The sequence below is a fragment of the Tetrao urogallus genome, assembly GCF_951394365.1.
Source record: "Tetrao urogallus genome assembly, chromosome: 11".
NCBI classification, from domain to species: domain Eukaryota; kingdom Metazoa; phylum Chordata; class Aves; order Galliformes; family Phasianidae; genus Tetrao; species Tetrao urogallus.
This window is the reverse complement of record NC_136824.1, coordinates 5373788-5389682: the sequence shown is the minus strand read 5'-3', so window position 1 is coordinate 5389682 and position 15895 is coordinate 5373788. Positions and strand designations below refer to the sequence as shown.

The 15895-nt window shown below is 39.6% G+C and overlaps 1 protein-coding gene across 1 annotated transcript in view; it reads left to right on the top strand.

Moving 5' to 3' along the window:
* Positions 1-15895, top strand: part of MCTP2 (multiple C2 and transmembrane domain containing 2) — a gene marked incomplete at both ends in the record, with an annotated part of 96093 nt that overhangs the window by 53099 nt on the left and 27099 nt on the right. The window contains one exon of the mRNA XM_079541163.1: positions 489-608. Within this exon, the coding sequence (XP_079397289.1) occupies positions 489-608 (120 nt within the window). The remainder of the gene's footprint in view (positions 1-488; positions 609-15895) is intronic.

The window sequence follows — 15895 nt, the reverse complement described above, 5'->3', positions numbered from 1 at the left end:
AAGGAAGAAACCAGATTTACATTAGTTAAAAACTCTACGGATTTTAGAACGATGACTGTTATCCTTTTAAAAATAAAGCTAAAACTATCATATTTATTTCTATGGATGAATCTAAAAAACAGAGAAGAGGTTCTGTGTTTGGATTAAATTATGTCTAGTCCTTAGTAATGAGGCATTACTGTATTATGGAAATTGCAAGGGAATGTAGGTAGGTTTCTGTTACTGTTCTATTTAGTTTTGGCAAGATGTTGTTTTTGTTTTTTCTTTTTTCTTAATTTTCTGATGAATAAGGAAAATCTGGGAAGCATGAGTGTAATCAGAAAGCAGACAGGAGCAGGAGAGTGCCTTTGAAATAGAAATTTTATTTGTAATATGTGCCCTGGCATGCATTTGTATCTTAAATTATCCCTGTTTCTGAAGCAATGGTAGGATATTAGAGTGTTTGATTAAACTCTTCTCCTCCCCTCCTCCCACTCAATATTTATCAGATCTTATCGAGGAATGTTGATCGTGTGAAAAAAATCACCATGGCAATATGGAATACAATACAATTCCTTCGGAGCTGTTTTCTCTGGGAGTCCACAGTAAAGAGTATGACAGCATTTGTGGTAAGTGGATTTCTTCTTTTATTGGATGTGGCTAAGTGATATAAGATCTTGAGTGTTAACGTGCCATCCTCTCCACCAGTCCAAAGCCATTTATCATTTGCAGTTATTGGTATTTTGTAGCTACACGGCTGCAGGGTGTGCAGTTTTCAAAGGCAGCCAGGTCAGTGTTAGGTCTGCTGGACGTGGAAATTGAACCTTCAGAAGCAGCCTTTTTTCGCTATGTGCAGAGGCTCTTGTTGACCTGGGCCACCCATGTGTGGTCGGTGATAGACTGTAAGGGCTGTGACCGTATGGCTGTTCTATACTGCTGTTTTGGCCCTTCCAGAGCATGGAAATTGGATGGTAGGAGAGAAGAGAGATGGTGGCCGAGAGAGTAGGCACCATCTGCAGTGAGATGTCCTTGGTTGTCATGATGCATGAGGAGGCAGTTAGCTGCAGGTTACCAATGTCTGCTCTGCCTGCTGCTACCACACAGCATGCTGCATGTCCCCCTGGCACATGAACAGCTTTGCCAGTTGCAAATTTATCCCCTTAATCATCACAATACATTTCTTTCCTTTTTTTTTTTTTTTATAAATTAAATATTTATATATATGAAAGGACAGAGAAAGGCTGGTCAATGAGTTCTCTCTGCAAACAAAAAGCCAAATTCTCTACCTGCCATTCCCACTCTCTCCATTTTCTTCTTGGTAGTAAGCACCCCATTTGCAGTTTTCTCATAATCCATGCAAGCACAGAAAGGTTTTGCATGGTTTTGATTCTGTGGTGTGACATTTTCTTCGTGCTTGAAATGTTTGGCGTGCCATTAAAGGTTGCAAAATCATTCTGTGGTGGTCCAGCATGCAAAAAGAAAGCTTTTGAGTGTTGATTAAGTAAAAGGACAGCCACGTCTTCAAGATTTCTCCTTTTATACTCTCTGTGCATTTTAAATCACCTAAAGGCTCTTTAGAGGAAGACACTTCACAGTGTATTTCTTACAGATAAGTAAAGTGATGGAAAGAAAATCAGAGCAAAGACCCTGCAAGTTATAGACATGACATGCACTTTAAGATAGGACAAGAGGATCTTTTCTGTGTGTTTTTTTTCTGCTTATTCAAATCATATCTAGCATTAGTGGCTCAAGAGCTGCTTACTAATATGTTAAAATGTTGTCTTCTTTGAAGACAGAGATGCTAACTGATATACTGTAGGTTGTGCACAGATACATTGGAAGTGCTCAGAGAAAGAAAACTTAAATCAACCTAGCCTTGCCCTTTGGGCTTTAAGATGGTGGCTTGAAAGAGTTGGAGCTGCTATGCATGCGTGTTTGTTTGCAATATTTGGTAGCTCTGGAACTTCTCTCCATGTTGCGAAAGAAATCTACATGATTGTGCAAGGAATTGTATGGTTGTACACACAGGCTGCAAAGGTAGTAGGGACATAGGTAAAATCCCAGTGCCAACACTGTTCCATCACTGTTAAACAGGAACCTAGCCATGTGCTTAGGAGATTTTCTCCGTCAGGAAATAAATTACTTGTGAATTAAGGCTGTGAAGTTTGTTTTTCTGGACTTAGGAAAAGTTTGTAAGTGGTAGAAAGGTATAAAAATAAGAATCTGGGAAAGTGGGTCCACAGAAAAAGGAATTCATTCAAGGTGAAAAGGAAGATGAACAAAAGAAGTGGTACGTTACAAGTTACAGATGTTAACATCTTTACTGGGTAACATAATGCTCCTGGTTTCCTACAGGAAGTGGGTAGTGGGAAGGGAATAAAATGCACTACTAAGGATAATACAAGCAGATTTCTCCTACAAACCAAAAGTTAAGTGTATTTGATCTTTTCCACATGGCAGTGATTCCATTTAGGCATTTATAATGAAGTGTTAATACCCTATCTTTTGCTGTTTCCAGTATGTGCATTCATAGTTGGGAAAATATATACACAGCAAGATCTGTGCTATACCCCGCTGCCCTGACATGTACCTGTAATCCAGTCTTTAACAGTTAAAAAAAAAAGTATGTTAAAATATGTCATTTTTAAAATCACTGTCCTCCACCAAGCAACTTCTGAATACTTTCTTAGAATCAGCTTGCCCTGAACCATGCTGTTCTTAGTAACATCCTGCTTGTATCTGGCACTAGAAACCAGAGGTGGGGAAGGTGCACAAAGCTCCTCACTCAGCTGGGAGAAAATATTTGTGAGAATTAATCAAAAGCATTGCCATAGGAGCTCGCATATATCTTGCACCTTGCTGTTTTAGTCTTCATTACAGTGCACCTCCTTGCCTGTTAGTACTGACAGCTTCCAAGTACAACAAGGATGTTTGCTGCTACGTTGGGGCACACAAAAGAAAAAGAGAGAGGAAATGGCAGGCAGGACCCAAGTGGTTGAGAAAAATGCTGTCGTCATGTTCACCTATTTATGTGTCATCCCAAGCTAATATGTTGATATACTGGCTAAATTGGCACTTGCAGAAAGTGTTGCCGTAATGTTAACAGTGTTCTTCTACTGGAGAGATCTTAAGTCTTTGTGTGTTCTTCATCATGTACTCCATGGAACATACTCCTCAAAAGGGGCTTTCTTTTGAAGGTGTTCCAAAACATACTGTAGTGTATGCCTTTATGGTTCTGTTTGTGTACCTAGCACTCCCCATATCATACCCTGAACAATTTGTTCCTGGTTTCCCAAGCAAATATTGTGGTGTTAGCTTTGTCCACCTCGCTCCTTCTTTTTATCACCTTTCTTCATTGAGGCATCACTTCTGCACTGTGTTAATGGTGCCCAAAAAACAGGAGCTGCAAGGTGAAATGTGCCTGAGGGAATGTCTGCTTACATGTCAACTCATATATCCGTGTGATAATAAGTTGTTTTTCCCACTTGTTGATATGAAAACTTGTGTTACCTTTCCAATGTGCTTCCAAGCTGAATTCCTGCTTCTACCTTCTAGTTGCATGATCTCTCTGCTTGCTCTTCTCCCTCTTCTTACCAAGTTGGTTGTAGAAGTCCATAATCAGAACTTAATCATTTCTACTGCACAATATGTATTTTAAAAATATTTTAAGACTTAATTTTAGTCACAAGAATGATTTTCGTGAGGAATTATGCATCGTTGAACGTTGTGCTTGTGATTTTATACAACATAATTGCACCTTTTATTGACAGTTTTCCTCTGAATTAATGGTAATTATGTCATTTAATGAAATTACAGGAATTGCTAAAAAAAAAAAAACAAAAAAAAACCAAAACCAACAAAAAACAAAACAAAAAAAACCCAGCCAACTATAATCCGGAGCAAATTGAAAGGATATATTGACTGGAATTTTATATATATATATGTATATATATAGGTGAAGTTTGTGTGATAGTTGCGAGACATCGACATGTTCAGGCAAACGATGGGGAAGCAGCCGCTGTGGCACCTCAGGTGTGACTGGCAGCACTTGCTGGCAGTGTGCTTCAGGGTCCCTGCACACGAACCCCTGCCAGAATACTTCATTTTTACTGGTGATGTGTCCCCCTGCATCAGGTTCAGGCCTCTGCTAATCAGGGCTGTTGCCAGGGTAGTACAGGTGGGAGCTGTATTTCAAGCTCTGCCCTAGCTAGCAGCCAAACCAGTGAACAGCATGCATGGGCAGTATTTATTTTATTTTGCGGTGACATTACAGGGTAATTATTTTATGATGGGATACTACCATCACAGGGAAGGAATATATGATGATGCAGCGTAATTGTGGTTAAAATGTGGAGTTTCTGGTCAAACTGTCTGTAGTTATTTAATGGTGCACAGCTGGGAAAATGACAGGCATGGAACCATTTTGGAGTGTTTGGGTTTCCCAAAAGCCAGCTGATTCAGGGGTAGAGAAGCATTGGGGATTTGAGATGTCCAGCAAAGCTGCTGGGAGCTATAGATGCAATAGCAAACCCACACTTAAGCTTTTGTACTCTTTTCTGGAGAGGTGGGATGTTGGCACCCTCTCCAGTTCAGAGCTTCAAACCTTTTTGTAAATCAGAAGGAGCTGGAGGATGCCCAACTTTCTGGCATTAGCCTTCTGGGGCTTTGAGAGCCATGGGGGACGCTGGCTGGGACTGCACTTTACCAGATTGTGTTGGTCCTACCCTTGGATAACATGGAAAGTTCAACCCATGAGCTCAGCAACTCACGTACGTTGGGGCAGTGCTTAGCATGCCCTTTAATGTGCAGCCACTTAAGTTTGTGATATGGGAGCTGGATCTGAGCCCAGTTAAACACATCTTGTAGAGGAGACACCAGCCATCTTAGTAGACATGAATAATTTTTAATCCCCCTTTGAGTTGGGCTATATTTATACTCATGACCTAAAGACGAAAGGCTGAGAGCTTGTTGACAGTGGCTTCTAAAATCACTAACTGTGCATCAGTAGGAGGGGAATATACTTTTCCCTCAGGAGCGATGTTTATTAACTCAAAATTTAAGTATTCTGAAATTAGCTTGAGGTGGATCTTTTATTCTGCATACGGGCAAGCGTCTTCTGAATGTTATGCTGAGGCTTTTCCAAGCAAAATGTTCTAATCCTGTTTGTACTAAATATAATGCCGCACTGGACATGACAACAGAATACTGGTAGAACATCCAGTTTAAGTCATGTGTTGCTTTGCAACATGAGAAATCTACGGAGAAATGAGACCAATGACATTCAAACAACTGAGGATAGAGTCTGAGTGTTGCCAAGCATCTCTCAGACCTTGGCCAACCAAGCGAAAGATAGAATATAAGTTTCACCAAGAATTCATGCATGAATTACCAATAGGTGGTGACAATTAACCTGCAGGGAGTTGAAGGAACATATAACTCTTACATTACCTTCCCCAAATTTTTATATGCTACTTGAGCAGCCCACTGATTTTGAGCAGGCAGTTCTCTGATACAAAGGACAAGCCAAACCGTCCCACTACTACATGTGTAACCAATGAGAATGGTATAGTCTTTTTGTTCTCTCTTTCTTTAATTCTTGTAGCTGAAGATGAAATATAAATCATTGTTCCTAAACTATTTGGGAACAGCATTAAAGTAATGGTAGATTAAAATGTCTCCACATTAAAAAGCAAAATAAAATGAATAGATGTAATCCTAAAGAGAGAAGAATGAGTATTCTTCAAACACTGAATAGGGAACTTGGAAAAGAAGCTGCTTTAAAAAAATAAAAGTATTAATGCAAAAGAGATGGCCTCACTTGGGCTTTACTGTAGAGTTTTTGCTGAGGGCTTTTCTCAGCCCACTTACAGCTTGTGTTTTGCTGTTTTGAAGAATCAGTCGGCAGAGGAGTGGACGCAGTCCCTTTTTTAAATAGGGAGGCTGAGAAACATTGCTGTGATAGAATTCCTTTTTCATATTGAAGACTAGAGATAGTGCTGGAGGAGCAGTCAGAGGCAACGTTTCAAGAATTTGACCTAGCAACTAATTTTTCAGAGCCCCTAGTATTTCCTCTGCTCTTTCCCTCTGCGAATCCCTGGCAAAGGTACACCTCTCAAATTATTGTCTTGAATTCCCGTGAAAGGGCTGGATCAGAGATGAATTTTTATTTCGGGCTATTATATATCCCTGTAAAAGCATTTTTCTAATGACAGAGGAAATGTTTACATCCTGCTTCCTCCACGCTGCTCATGGCAGTGCCTGTGAAAATCCAGTGTTTGTGCACACGAGGCTGTTAGAAGCACGTTACCTGACACATGCAAGTAACAGCTCGGATGAGAAACGGGCTTCTCTGTGCAATTAAAGGAGGTGGTTTTGCATTTCTCCCAGCAGTTTTTACATTTCCAGTATTATCCTTCTGTGCTTTAGGAGGATACGGTTGAAGCCTGAGATCCCAGGCTTTGCTGCAGCAGTTAAAATTCCTGGAATAGCAACAGCAGTATTGGTGATGCTGAGAGCCACACAGCAAAGTAAACACATGTTATTTCCAGCTCTTTCAAAAATGCAAGAACAAACAAGGACAAAGTTAATAGGGAAATAACTACTTAGAGGCTTGACAGCACTATAAACAAGATTTAAAAAACAAAGTTTGAAGCTTTGGAGTCGGAATGGGATGGGGCATAGCAGAGACTGATACGAAGATCCTTAATTTAACTTTGCAGAGGCGAGGTGGTCTGAGTCTCAAGCTCAGCAGTTCAGGGAGTTTCTTTTTACCAAAACAAACAAAAAAAAAACAGCAACAAAAAAGGAATCTGAGGAATACTAGTCATCTCTTCTGGGACTGCTTACCAAGTCACTTGCTCTCTATGGCGAGTCCCTTGCTTTTTGGGGGTTGGGGAGCTTCAATAGCTGCACTTTCTTGTGCTGCGTACAGCATACTTGTATGCATTGCATTCTCACTCAGTCCTCACTCAGACCCCTGTATCTCTGCCTCCCCCTCTTCCTGTAATAGCATTATGTTGTTACTCGATGACAAAGCCTTTTAATACGTCGCTTGTGCGCTTTAAACTTTATGGTCAGACTGTTAAGTTAAAAGCCCAATTCTGCCATAAGCCAAGCTTCTCTACAGCTGGTCAGTAGGAATGTGCATGCAGGCATCCAGCAAGGGATTAAAAGGCAATGTGGAAGGATTTCAGCTTTGTTACAATGTGTAGATGTATCCTTAGAAGGTGTCCATATTAACATATGTTATCTATCTGCCTCCGGAGCAGAGTTAGAAATAGGTCGTTTTCATCTGTTTGGCTGTCTAATGACAGCCCACAAAGCCAACCCCAAATGTGCCAACATTTTGTTTAATTAAAAAAAGTACGAAGGAGAAAAGGGGCTCTCTATAGCTAAAACCTGAGCTAAATGCATCTGAAAACAGTTCTGACCGGCTTTCTGCTCGAGTTGTGACCTGTTGGAGAACTCTGCTCAGTGCTTGCATTCCCAGCTAATTTGATATTGCCTTTTTTTTTTGTGGCTGAAGCTTTGTCGTTTGTTTCTAAGCTGTCATTTTTATTAGTCTCCCTGGCTGATCTTTTTGGGCTCTCGTCAGGTGGTGCGTGTTCTCCATTGTCTGCCTGGTCTTGGCAAGCTATAGGTCCTTTTATTGCCATATGACGTGGGCGTGCTTGCAGCAGTAGCCTGTAATTATACCCACCACAGGTGACAGTTACAAGAGAGCTTTGGTAATAATTTTAGCTGCCTGATCTGATGTTTATGAAGAAAGAGCCCTCTCTGTGGTCTGGCTGGAGTTTGCTATATTGTATTGTACTTTAGCTGTTTGATTTATGAAGCTCTTTCTTTTTTAATATATAACGTCTTGTGTTTTTTGAAGTCCTGAAGTTTTGTTAGAGATGATTGTTGCTCTTATAATGCTTTGTACGTTTTCTATTTATTTCGTATATATTGCATTTGTTTTGCTTTTTTTTCCAGCAGGGTAAAATCCAGCCTGTTGTTGGCTTTATTTGTTTGTCCAACATTGCTGAGCTCCTGTTTCCAACCACGCGTTAACAGATCTGCTGTGTGCTTCCATTTATTAATCTAGACACAGATTAGCATTAAATTGCTTTTTTTTTTTTTTTTGTCCTTGGGTTTTAATTGTTTTATAAAGATGAAATTTGCTGTCCAGAAAGATGGCGTGAGTTCCTTCACTTTCAAAGTTGAAATTAACTCAGAATACAAATCTCCATCCCAACATTGGGAACTTGGTGCAAAACATCTGGGAAAGACTGAACTGCACATTGCCTGGAAGTTGGCTTTTCTGCAGTTCTTTTTCTTGTTTCAAATTCCTTAGAGGAACTTCACATAAAGTGTCCAGCATCTTCTGATTTCGTGAGAAAGCAGTGATGTGCATTTCCTATCAATCAAAGAATAGATTGGGGGAAAAAAAAAAAAAAAAAAAAAGCAGAAATTTTTCTTCCTTTTTGCCAGTTTATTTTGTTGTAAATTGTTGATTTGCCATATCAGGAACCAGCCGCTTGTTTTCCCAATCTGCCTTTGCTTTTTTCTGGAAGTTCAATTTATTAGCAGATTAGAAATTATTGAAACAATGTTAAAAGTTTGTACTTGAAGTTCAGAGAGGGTCGTGTCTGAGAAAGACTCGTGATGAGCAGGAGTGTGGGAGAGAAACTATTTGCTCACTGCTACTGGAAATAGCCGAGTTTCAGAAGCTTATGCATAGAATTCCCTTAGTTGCATAGGGCTGTGCACAATACAAACTGTATGGGAAAAGGTATCAGCTCAGGCCAAGCGTCTGCTGTTCTTGATGTAAGATAGTGGAGAAGTTGAGAGGGGAAAAAAAGTCCATGATGTCTTTTAGGAAGTGAAATTTTCATTAAAGGTAAGAATTATCCTACTTTCTTAGTGTGCTTTCCCCCCACCAGAATTCAGGTGCATTATTTTCCTTCAGTGAGGGTCTGCTTGGTTTGGTCTCATTCACATTACTTTGACCCGGCATCTCTCAGTACTTTAAAGAACTCAGTTTTACAGGAAGGTTGTAGATGTTGACTATTACTTCCCTTGTTGTTGATGGAGTAACCTTGTCAATACTTCGTGGTTTTTATTTTTTCTCTAAAAAAAGGCAAATCCTTTATTTATAGCACATAAAACTTAATTATATAATCTTAAAACAGCTCATTCCCTGGAAATAGTCACGTTTTACTCATCTGTAACAAGAGAATAGTAGAGAAGTATGTAGGGGATTCCCATATGTGATGGGAAGTCACCCCAACTCTATTGATTTCTGCAAACTTCTGTTATTTAACATGGGTTAGAAAGTAAGTCCTGCTCCAATATGAGCAACAGCATTTCCGAAGAGGAGGAAAATCCTGTAGGTGGCGATGGCCTCTCATGAATGAGCCGGCTCTGACGCTCCTGCTTTTGTCAGATTTTTCTGTCAGGTTTTCCTTCTTCTTGCTTGAACTATTTTATTTTTAATTCAATTCGCTCGTTCTCTCGGTGCTAATCTAACACTAGTTGCAGAAATGTTGACAACTGGAAGAAATTTCATGTTTGAAGGTAACGCAATGTTTTGGTTTTATGATGGAGACAGATGCACCTTGAGGGGTTTCTCTGAAAGCACTCTACTACTTTTTTTAAATGAGAAAGAGTTGGATCCTTTACAGGATCTGAGAATAAAAGAGGATTAGTGCAGACGCTATTGAGGAAAGACATTTTTTTCAGCCTATTCTCTTTAGTTTTACTTCTTTTCACTAGCAACTAAGAACTGCTCTGACTGAGGATGGTCTTAAGCAACTGGGATGTTTCTAGGGTGTGGAACATAAGGTTGTTGAAGGATAAAAATCATAATAAAAGTATCCTATGTCAGAATATTATTTGTTGTTTTTTTTTTTTAACTGTAGAATCCCAGAAATCTATTTTTAAAAGTTAGTCCTATTGATTATTAATTAGTTTGACTACTGCAGCAGTAAAGAATTAGACTGGCACCGGTAGCATCCCCGAGTTTTGATTTCCTTTCTCCCTGCTTCATTAGAATTTAGTGTATAAGTCTTAATGGTGACATCCACATTGTAGTAAAGCTTAGCTTGGTGGCAGGTGCTTTTTTTTTTTTGTTTCAAATGCTGTGCTGTGATTTTAATAAATATGTAGGGCATACGGTGTTTTGTACCAGTCTAATATGCTATTTTATTTTAGCATTAACTTTACCCGCGGAGCAGCAGCATGCTTAATGAGAGATGAGTGCCATATGTGAGCAGAAGTGTCCACAAAAACAACAACAAAACAGCCTTTATCTGCTCTGCTAGTTGAGATGCAGAACTTTCTGCTTGCTTTTTGAGAGAAGTCGCTGTCTTCTGTACTTTCCTTCAGCTTTCATCTTTTAATGGAACAGAGGAGCTGCACAGCTTTGTATCAGAGCCAATTGTCAACTTTCATTAGATGTAGCCTATTGTTTGTTCAGATTAGAAATAACCGCATTACACTTTGACTTTGAAGACTTGTTTCTTTTTAAATATACTAGCTATACGTGACCTTTTTGTCATTTTTGATGCACTTGGCTCGGCAAATTTGAGATACACGTTTAAACAGCAGCAAGAAGCATTTGTAATGCAAGGACTTCACAAAAGGCACTTTCTGTAGTTCTAGAAAAGTGAAACAAAGTCCTGCAGCTAATGCAAACTATTCGTAAATAAATATAAAGTGTTCTTAGCTAGCGTTGTACATCAAATCCACAGCATGGGGAGAAGAAAGACCTCTGACCCCTTATTTAGCAGTGGGTGGCAATTCAGTTCTTCGTAAAATCCCGTTTTGCATCGTCCTCGTGAGGAGTGTTCAGACGTGGCCTCTGTCAGAAAGTGATGGCAAGGAGCTCTGATTCCATTAGAAAAATGCACTGAGCAAATTTTCTTAAAATGTTTAGAATATTAAATGAGAAATGCTAATATCACTGCCTCAATTATGTTGTTTTTTTTTTTTTTTTTTTGCCCATCAGGAGCAATGCCCGTCAGGAATTAGATGGTGACTTGTTGTAGCAGTTAAGAAAACATCCCCAGATACTTTATTGCACACATTTGGGAAAATTATTTGCAATGATGTATTTCAATTTCCTTAATAAACTAGAGCTGTCTTCCTAATTCCCTTTCCCTCAAGTCCCTCCACAGGGGCTAAAGAAATGGAGTATTTTGAAATTATTATCAGATAACTATTTCTACAAATGAAGAACTAATGTACGCCTTTTAAGATAGATTTATATTGCAAAGCTGGGAAGTAAACAGTGGTGACAGAAAGGAAATACGAGATTATTAAAAATGAAGACATTTTGCAGGGCTACTCTGGATTGCTTTATTTTTTTTTTCCTTTTTTTCTTTTCGTGGGAAGCAGTAGCTGTGAGTGCATGCACTGCAATGGCTTTCCTGCTATTTTAAAATTAGAATACCAGTACAGATAGTGGTCCTTCAGTGCCCAGTGAATACTGTCTTATGCACTGATACCCTATAGCAACACATAGGGAGTGACTATGAGATCAAATGCTCTGCTTAAAAAGCCTTAGGGAAGCATTATGTGTCTAAGGTCTGATCTATTGTCTGAGAGGTCGGAGAGTGTTAATGCACTCTGCAAAGATTAGACTCCCTTTCTAATTGCTCCAACACTTCCTTAAAGGATTTGAACAGTCGGAAAAGGTGACGCTCCATGTCAATTTTTGTCTTCCGACAGCCGTTGAAGTTTATCTGTCTTTCCGCCGAGATCACTGGATCACGTCAGCCAGGCGGTGTCAGAAGTAAAAACCCGGAGTTAGGGTTGAGAGCAACGGATGCCTCTATTTAGAACTTTGTTTTTTTAATTCCGGTTTTAAATACTTTTGGTAGTGGGAGCAGGGTTGATCTCACGGGCCGTTCGGTTTAAACGTGGCCAAGGGGAACTCCTGAAGTTCCACGAAAACTTGAACTCATTGAGTCTGATGAAAAGCCAGTCGCTCATTCCAAAGCGATTCAGGTGATTGTTTGCATTTCTTATAGCGCGGCTGATGCTTCCCAACTGGATCTCTATGGAGCCAAGCCAGTGCAGGGAATAGCTGCTGTTACGCTGTGTGTTATAGAGCTGTGCAGTGCCACAGTCTGAGTTAGCCATTGCTGCTTATCCCAAACTTTTCCTCTCGCTCAACAAATGTGACAAGGATTTTGGTTTCCCTTGGTTTGCAAGCCCAAAAATACAAAATACAAAAATTCTTGAATGCAAAAATTCCCTAAGGAAGGCTCCTGCGGAAAAGCTTTCCTGCTGCGTAACTGGTGCGTTGGCAGAGACAAGTTCGTGGCCTCAGCACAGGGTTTTACAAAACAAAATAGACATTTGTCCAATGGATGAAAATCACTTGAAAGAGGATATCTTTCTGCTGTCTAGATATTTGAAAATCAGCTGGAAGCACCGAATGGTTTTGTTGTTTGTTTAAAGCACTGACCTACTGTAATGGATTCTGTTTGCCATGGATGCTTCTCCTGCACTTTAAGAGTAAGGGATGAGAAAGGGTAATGTGACTAGGAAAGGAGAGAGATGGTTCAACACCAGGAAAACCTGGAACATGTAATATTTCTGCAAGAAGGCCGTGATATCATAATGTTCACAGTAGAATAACATTACTGTAACAAGAGGGGAATTGCACCCATTTTGCAAAAAAATGTTCCAGGTCTGCTTGATAGACAGATGTGCTGTTATGGTGCGGTTCACACCTCAGGTCCTGTCAAACAGGGCCATCCTGTAGGCTTTTTTTTCCTGTGTATTGGAAGCTTTTGAATCCTATAGTGTCGGTGGTTTTGCTAGTCTTGTTGGTACATACAATCCATTTCACGCATAAAAATATCTAAATATGACCTATGTAAATACATAAGTTTAAAGCATCCTTTCTAGATTCCGAGCAGATGACTAATACAGCTGTTCAAAGGAGAAAAGCATTTTTTTTCCTTTTTTTTTTTTTTTTTTTTTTTTTTTTTTGGAAGAAAAAACCCTCTTGGCTCTGAATCGGAAATTGAGGAGCAGAATTCATCAAGTGTATTCTGGTCGTTCTCACATGGGTAGTTCCTCCTTCCTTTCCTGCATAGCATGTTCCTTTGCACTGTTGCTATATTACATGAAATGTTTCATCTGTATATAAAAATTAAAAATTCAAACAAAAATCTGGCCCACATGAAGAACAGGCCCTTTGGGCATATGGTTCATTATGCATATTCGTTTAATTACTAAAACACTTGGGATGTCTCAACTGCCCTTGCTTTCAACTTGTAAAGTTGGATCTGTTCTGCAGCACAGAATATGTTGAACAGGCATGTGTTATAAAGACTTCAGTCTTCTCCTATTTAAAACTCTATATAATGTTCTTGGCTGGATTGTTAGAATTTACTGAATATTAGTTCAATCCACTGCATCAAAACAGCAGTTCAGGATCTTTTTTCCCCTAACACCTTCTCTAACCCCAGAAAGGCAAGTTTTACAGCGGTTACTTCATAGCTGTGTTTACTATCAAAGTAACACGAGACCAAGGCTTTGGATTTCAGGCACATTCCCACAAAGCACCTCAAGTCGCACATTGAAGCTGTATAACTTTTATTAGCTAAGAAGGGATTGCTGCGATAGTGTGACTTTAATTGATTTTCAGGGCAAACAGGTGGTGATGGTTTCGGCATCCCCTAGTCTCCTGCCATTCCTAATTTGGAGCTGCACGTGTAATAGCTTTATTAAAATAAACAGTCTTCTGGCTTTAGTTTTACCTGAACAGCTGCCTGAAGTTGCAAGAGTCTTGCGACTTTTTTTTTTCCCCCTAAATTGTTGTGTGTTTTGGAAAGCAAGATTCTCTTGGTCTGTTAGGGATAAATATCTATTGGACCATCACATTGTCAGTGCTTAGGATTTTTTTTATTTTTTTGCATCTCTGCTGTTGTTGCTGATTTACAATCGTGACATATTTAGGACGTAATTCCAGGGGGTATCCCAGCCATCTCCACGTGTTTGTCCTGTAATGCGGCAGTTTTGTCTCTCTGAAGATTGTGAACCTGCAAAAATTGTATGTGTGTTTTGATGGTTCTCTCTGTTCTGAGCACCCAGTGTGTGTGTGAGATGTGGGGAGGGCTGGGTTTCAGCTACAGTTTTTGCTCTCCTACTTAAGTAACATCTCTCCCTGTAACAAAACAAACCAAAGCCCACAGCTAAGAAAGCAAAAGCAGTGCTTTGGTCCTTCTATTCTGTTTCAGTCTGGAAGCAGCAGTGGGGCTGGGAGCATGGAGAAGAGGGTGCTAGGCAGTTCTGAAACATTTGTGGCACCGAAGGATGTGGTTAGTGGGCACGATGGTGATGTGTTGGTGGTTGAACTGGATGATCTTAGTGGTCTTTTCCAACCCTAATGATTCTCTGATTTCTGAGTGCAAGCACCTCTCTATGTGGGTTTAGTGCACCTTGGTTTTTTTCCATGCCGTAGCTGGCAGCTGCCAAGGAAGTAACGCTATGTGTGATCCTCCTGCTGCTGTATTCTGAATTAAGTCTGATTAAGTATGTTTGCTTTATTAGAGAGTCCTTTTTTTCTTTCCCCGTTTAGTTGCAATATTCACTGTCAACATAAAGAAGTCTTTTAAACATATTGCTTAAGTATGCCGTTTGCTACCAATCGTAACCCAGTGTTGATAGTCCAAAGTTACAGAAGCTTCCACTGAATCCTGTTACACTTACTGTACAGTTACGTCACCATCTGACCCCTACAGCTAGTATTTCTCACCATGTTAACAAATACGTCTCCAAGGTAAGTGGACATTTATCAGCTTAGCTAATGATCATTTTTTTCATGACCCTTTTAAGGTGTTCACCCTATCCAGAATAAAATAAAATTAGCCTACATTTTTTCTTCCTTTAAAACAGCACAGATATTTTTTCTGACGTTTGCTGGAAGAATTATTTACTATAGGATCAGGCTTTTAACTCTCATAATGCCTGCCTTCCCTGAAAATAGATCATAACTTTCTGAATGAGACTAATTCTTAAACTGTAGTCCTACTGATAAACAAACCAAATCATCAGAGATAAAAATGACCGTTTAATTTAGCTACAATATAAAACAGCACATTTTTGTTTGGCATGCCTCCCCTCCCCTTTGTTTTAAAATCTTCCTCCATTCCCTTTGTCTGTCATAGTTATCCCTTAAGAAACAACATGCAGATTTGTTCTCCTGACTCCCAGTGGACTACCCTAAAAGATAGAAAACTGTTGTAATATTTTTTCCCTGTTACTTTTTTTTCCCCCGTCAATTTTTAAGCTTTGTTGCTTGAGGGTCTCTAGCTGTATTTTACTTGGCTCGGGAAATGTAAAATATGTTAGATAAAACATGAGGGAAAAATTAGAGCAGTCAGCATGCTAGCAAACAGCTATTTCTTCAGTATCTGCAGCCTGAGAAGATTTGAAGTCTTTTGCTGTAAAACTATAGCACATACATGTATATAGAACCCCAAAACAAGCAGTGTTGTGCTTGTTTATATTCTAATTACCCCTTTTTTGGGTTAGGGATAAAGAGGAAGCCCAGCCACAAGCGAATTGTTTGGAGGCATCCCATGGAACTTGTGGGGGACTGGTATGCTTTGGGGTTTTAATGTATGTGTCTTAAAGGAAAAAAACAACGCGCCTCCTTCAGACACTGCTTTTCATGTTGAGAATAGTTGTCCATGATGACATTTGATAGATAATCTTCAGATATCTGCAATGAAACACATAAATGATTTTGCCTTACTGATTCTATGACTATATACGTGGGGTAATGGCTCTAAGTTGTGCCAGGAGAGGTTCAGATTAGATACTGGGAGGAATTTATTCTCAGAAAGTGTGTTGGGCTCTGGCACAGGCTGCCTTTGGAAGCGGTGGAGTCACCACCACAGTTTGAAATAAACTC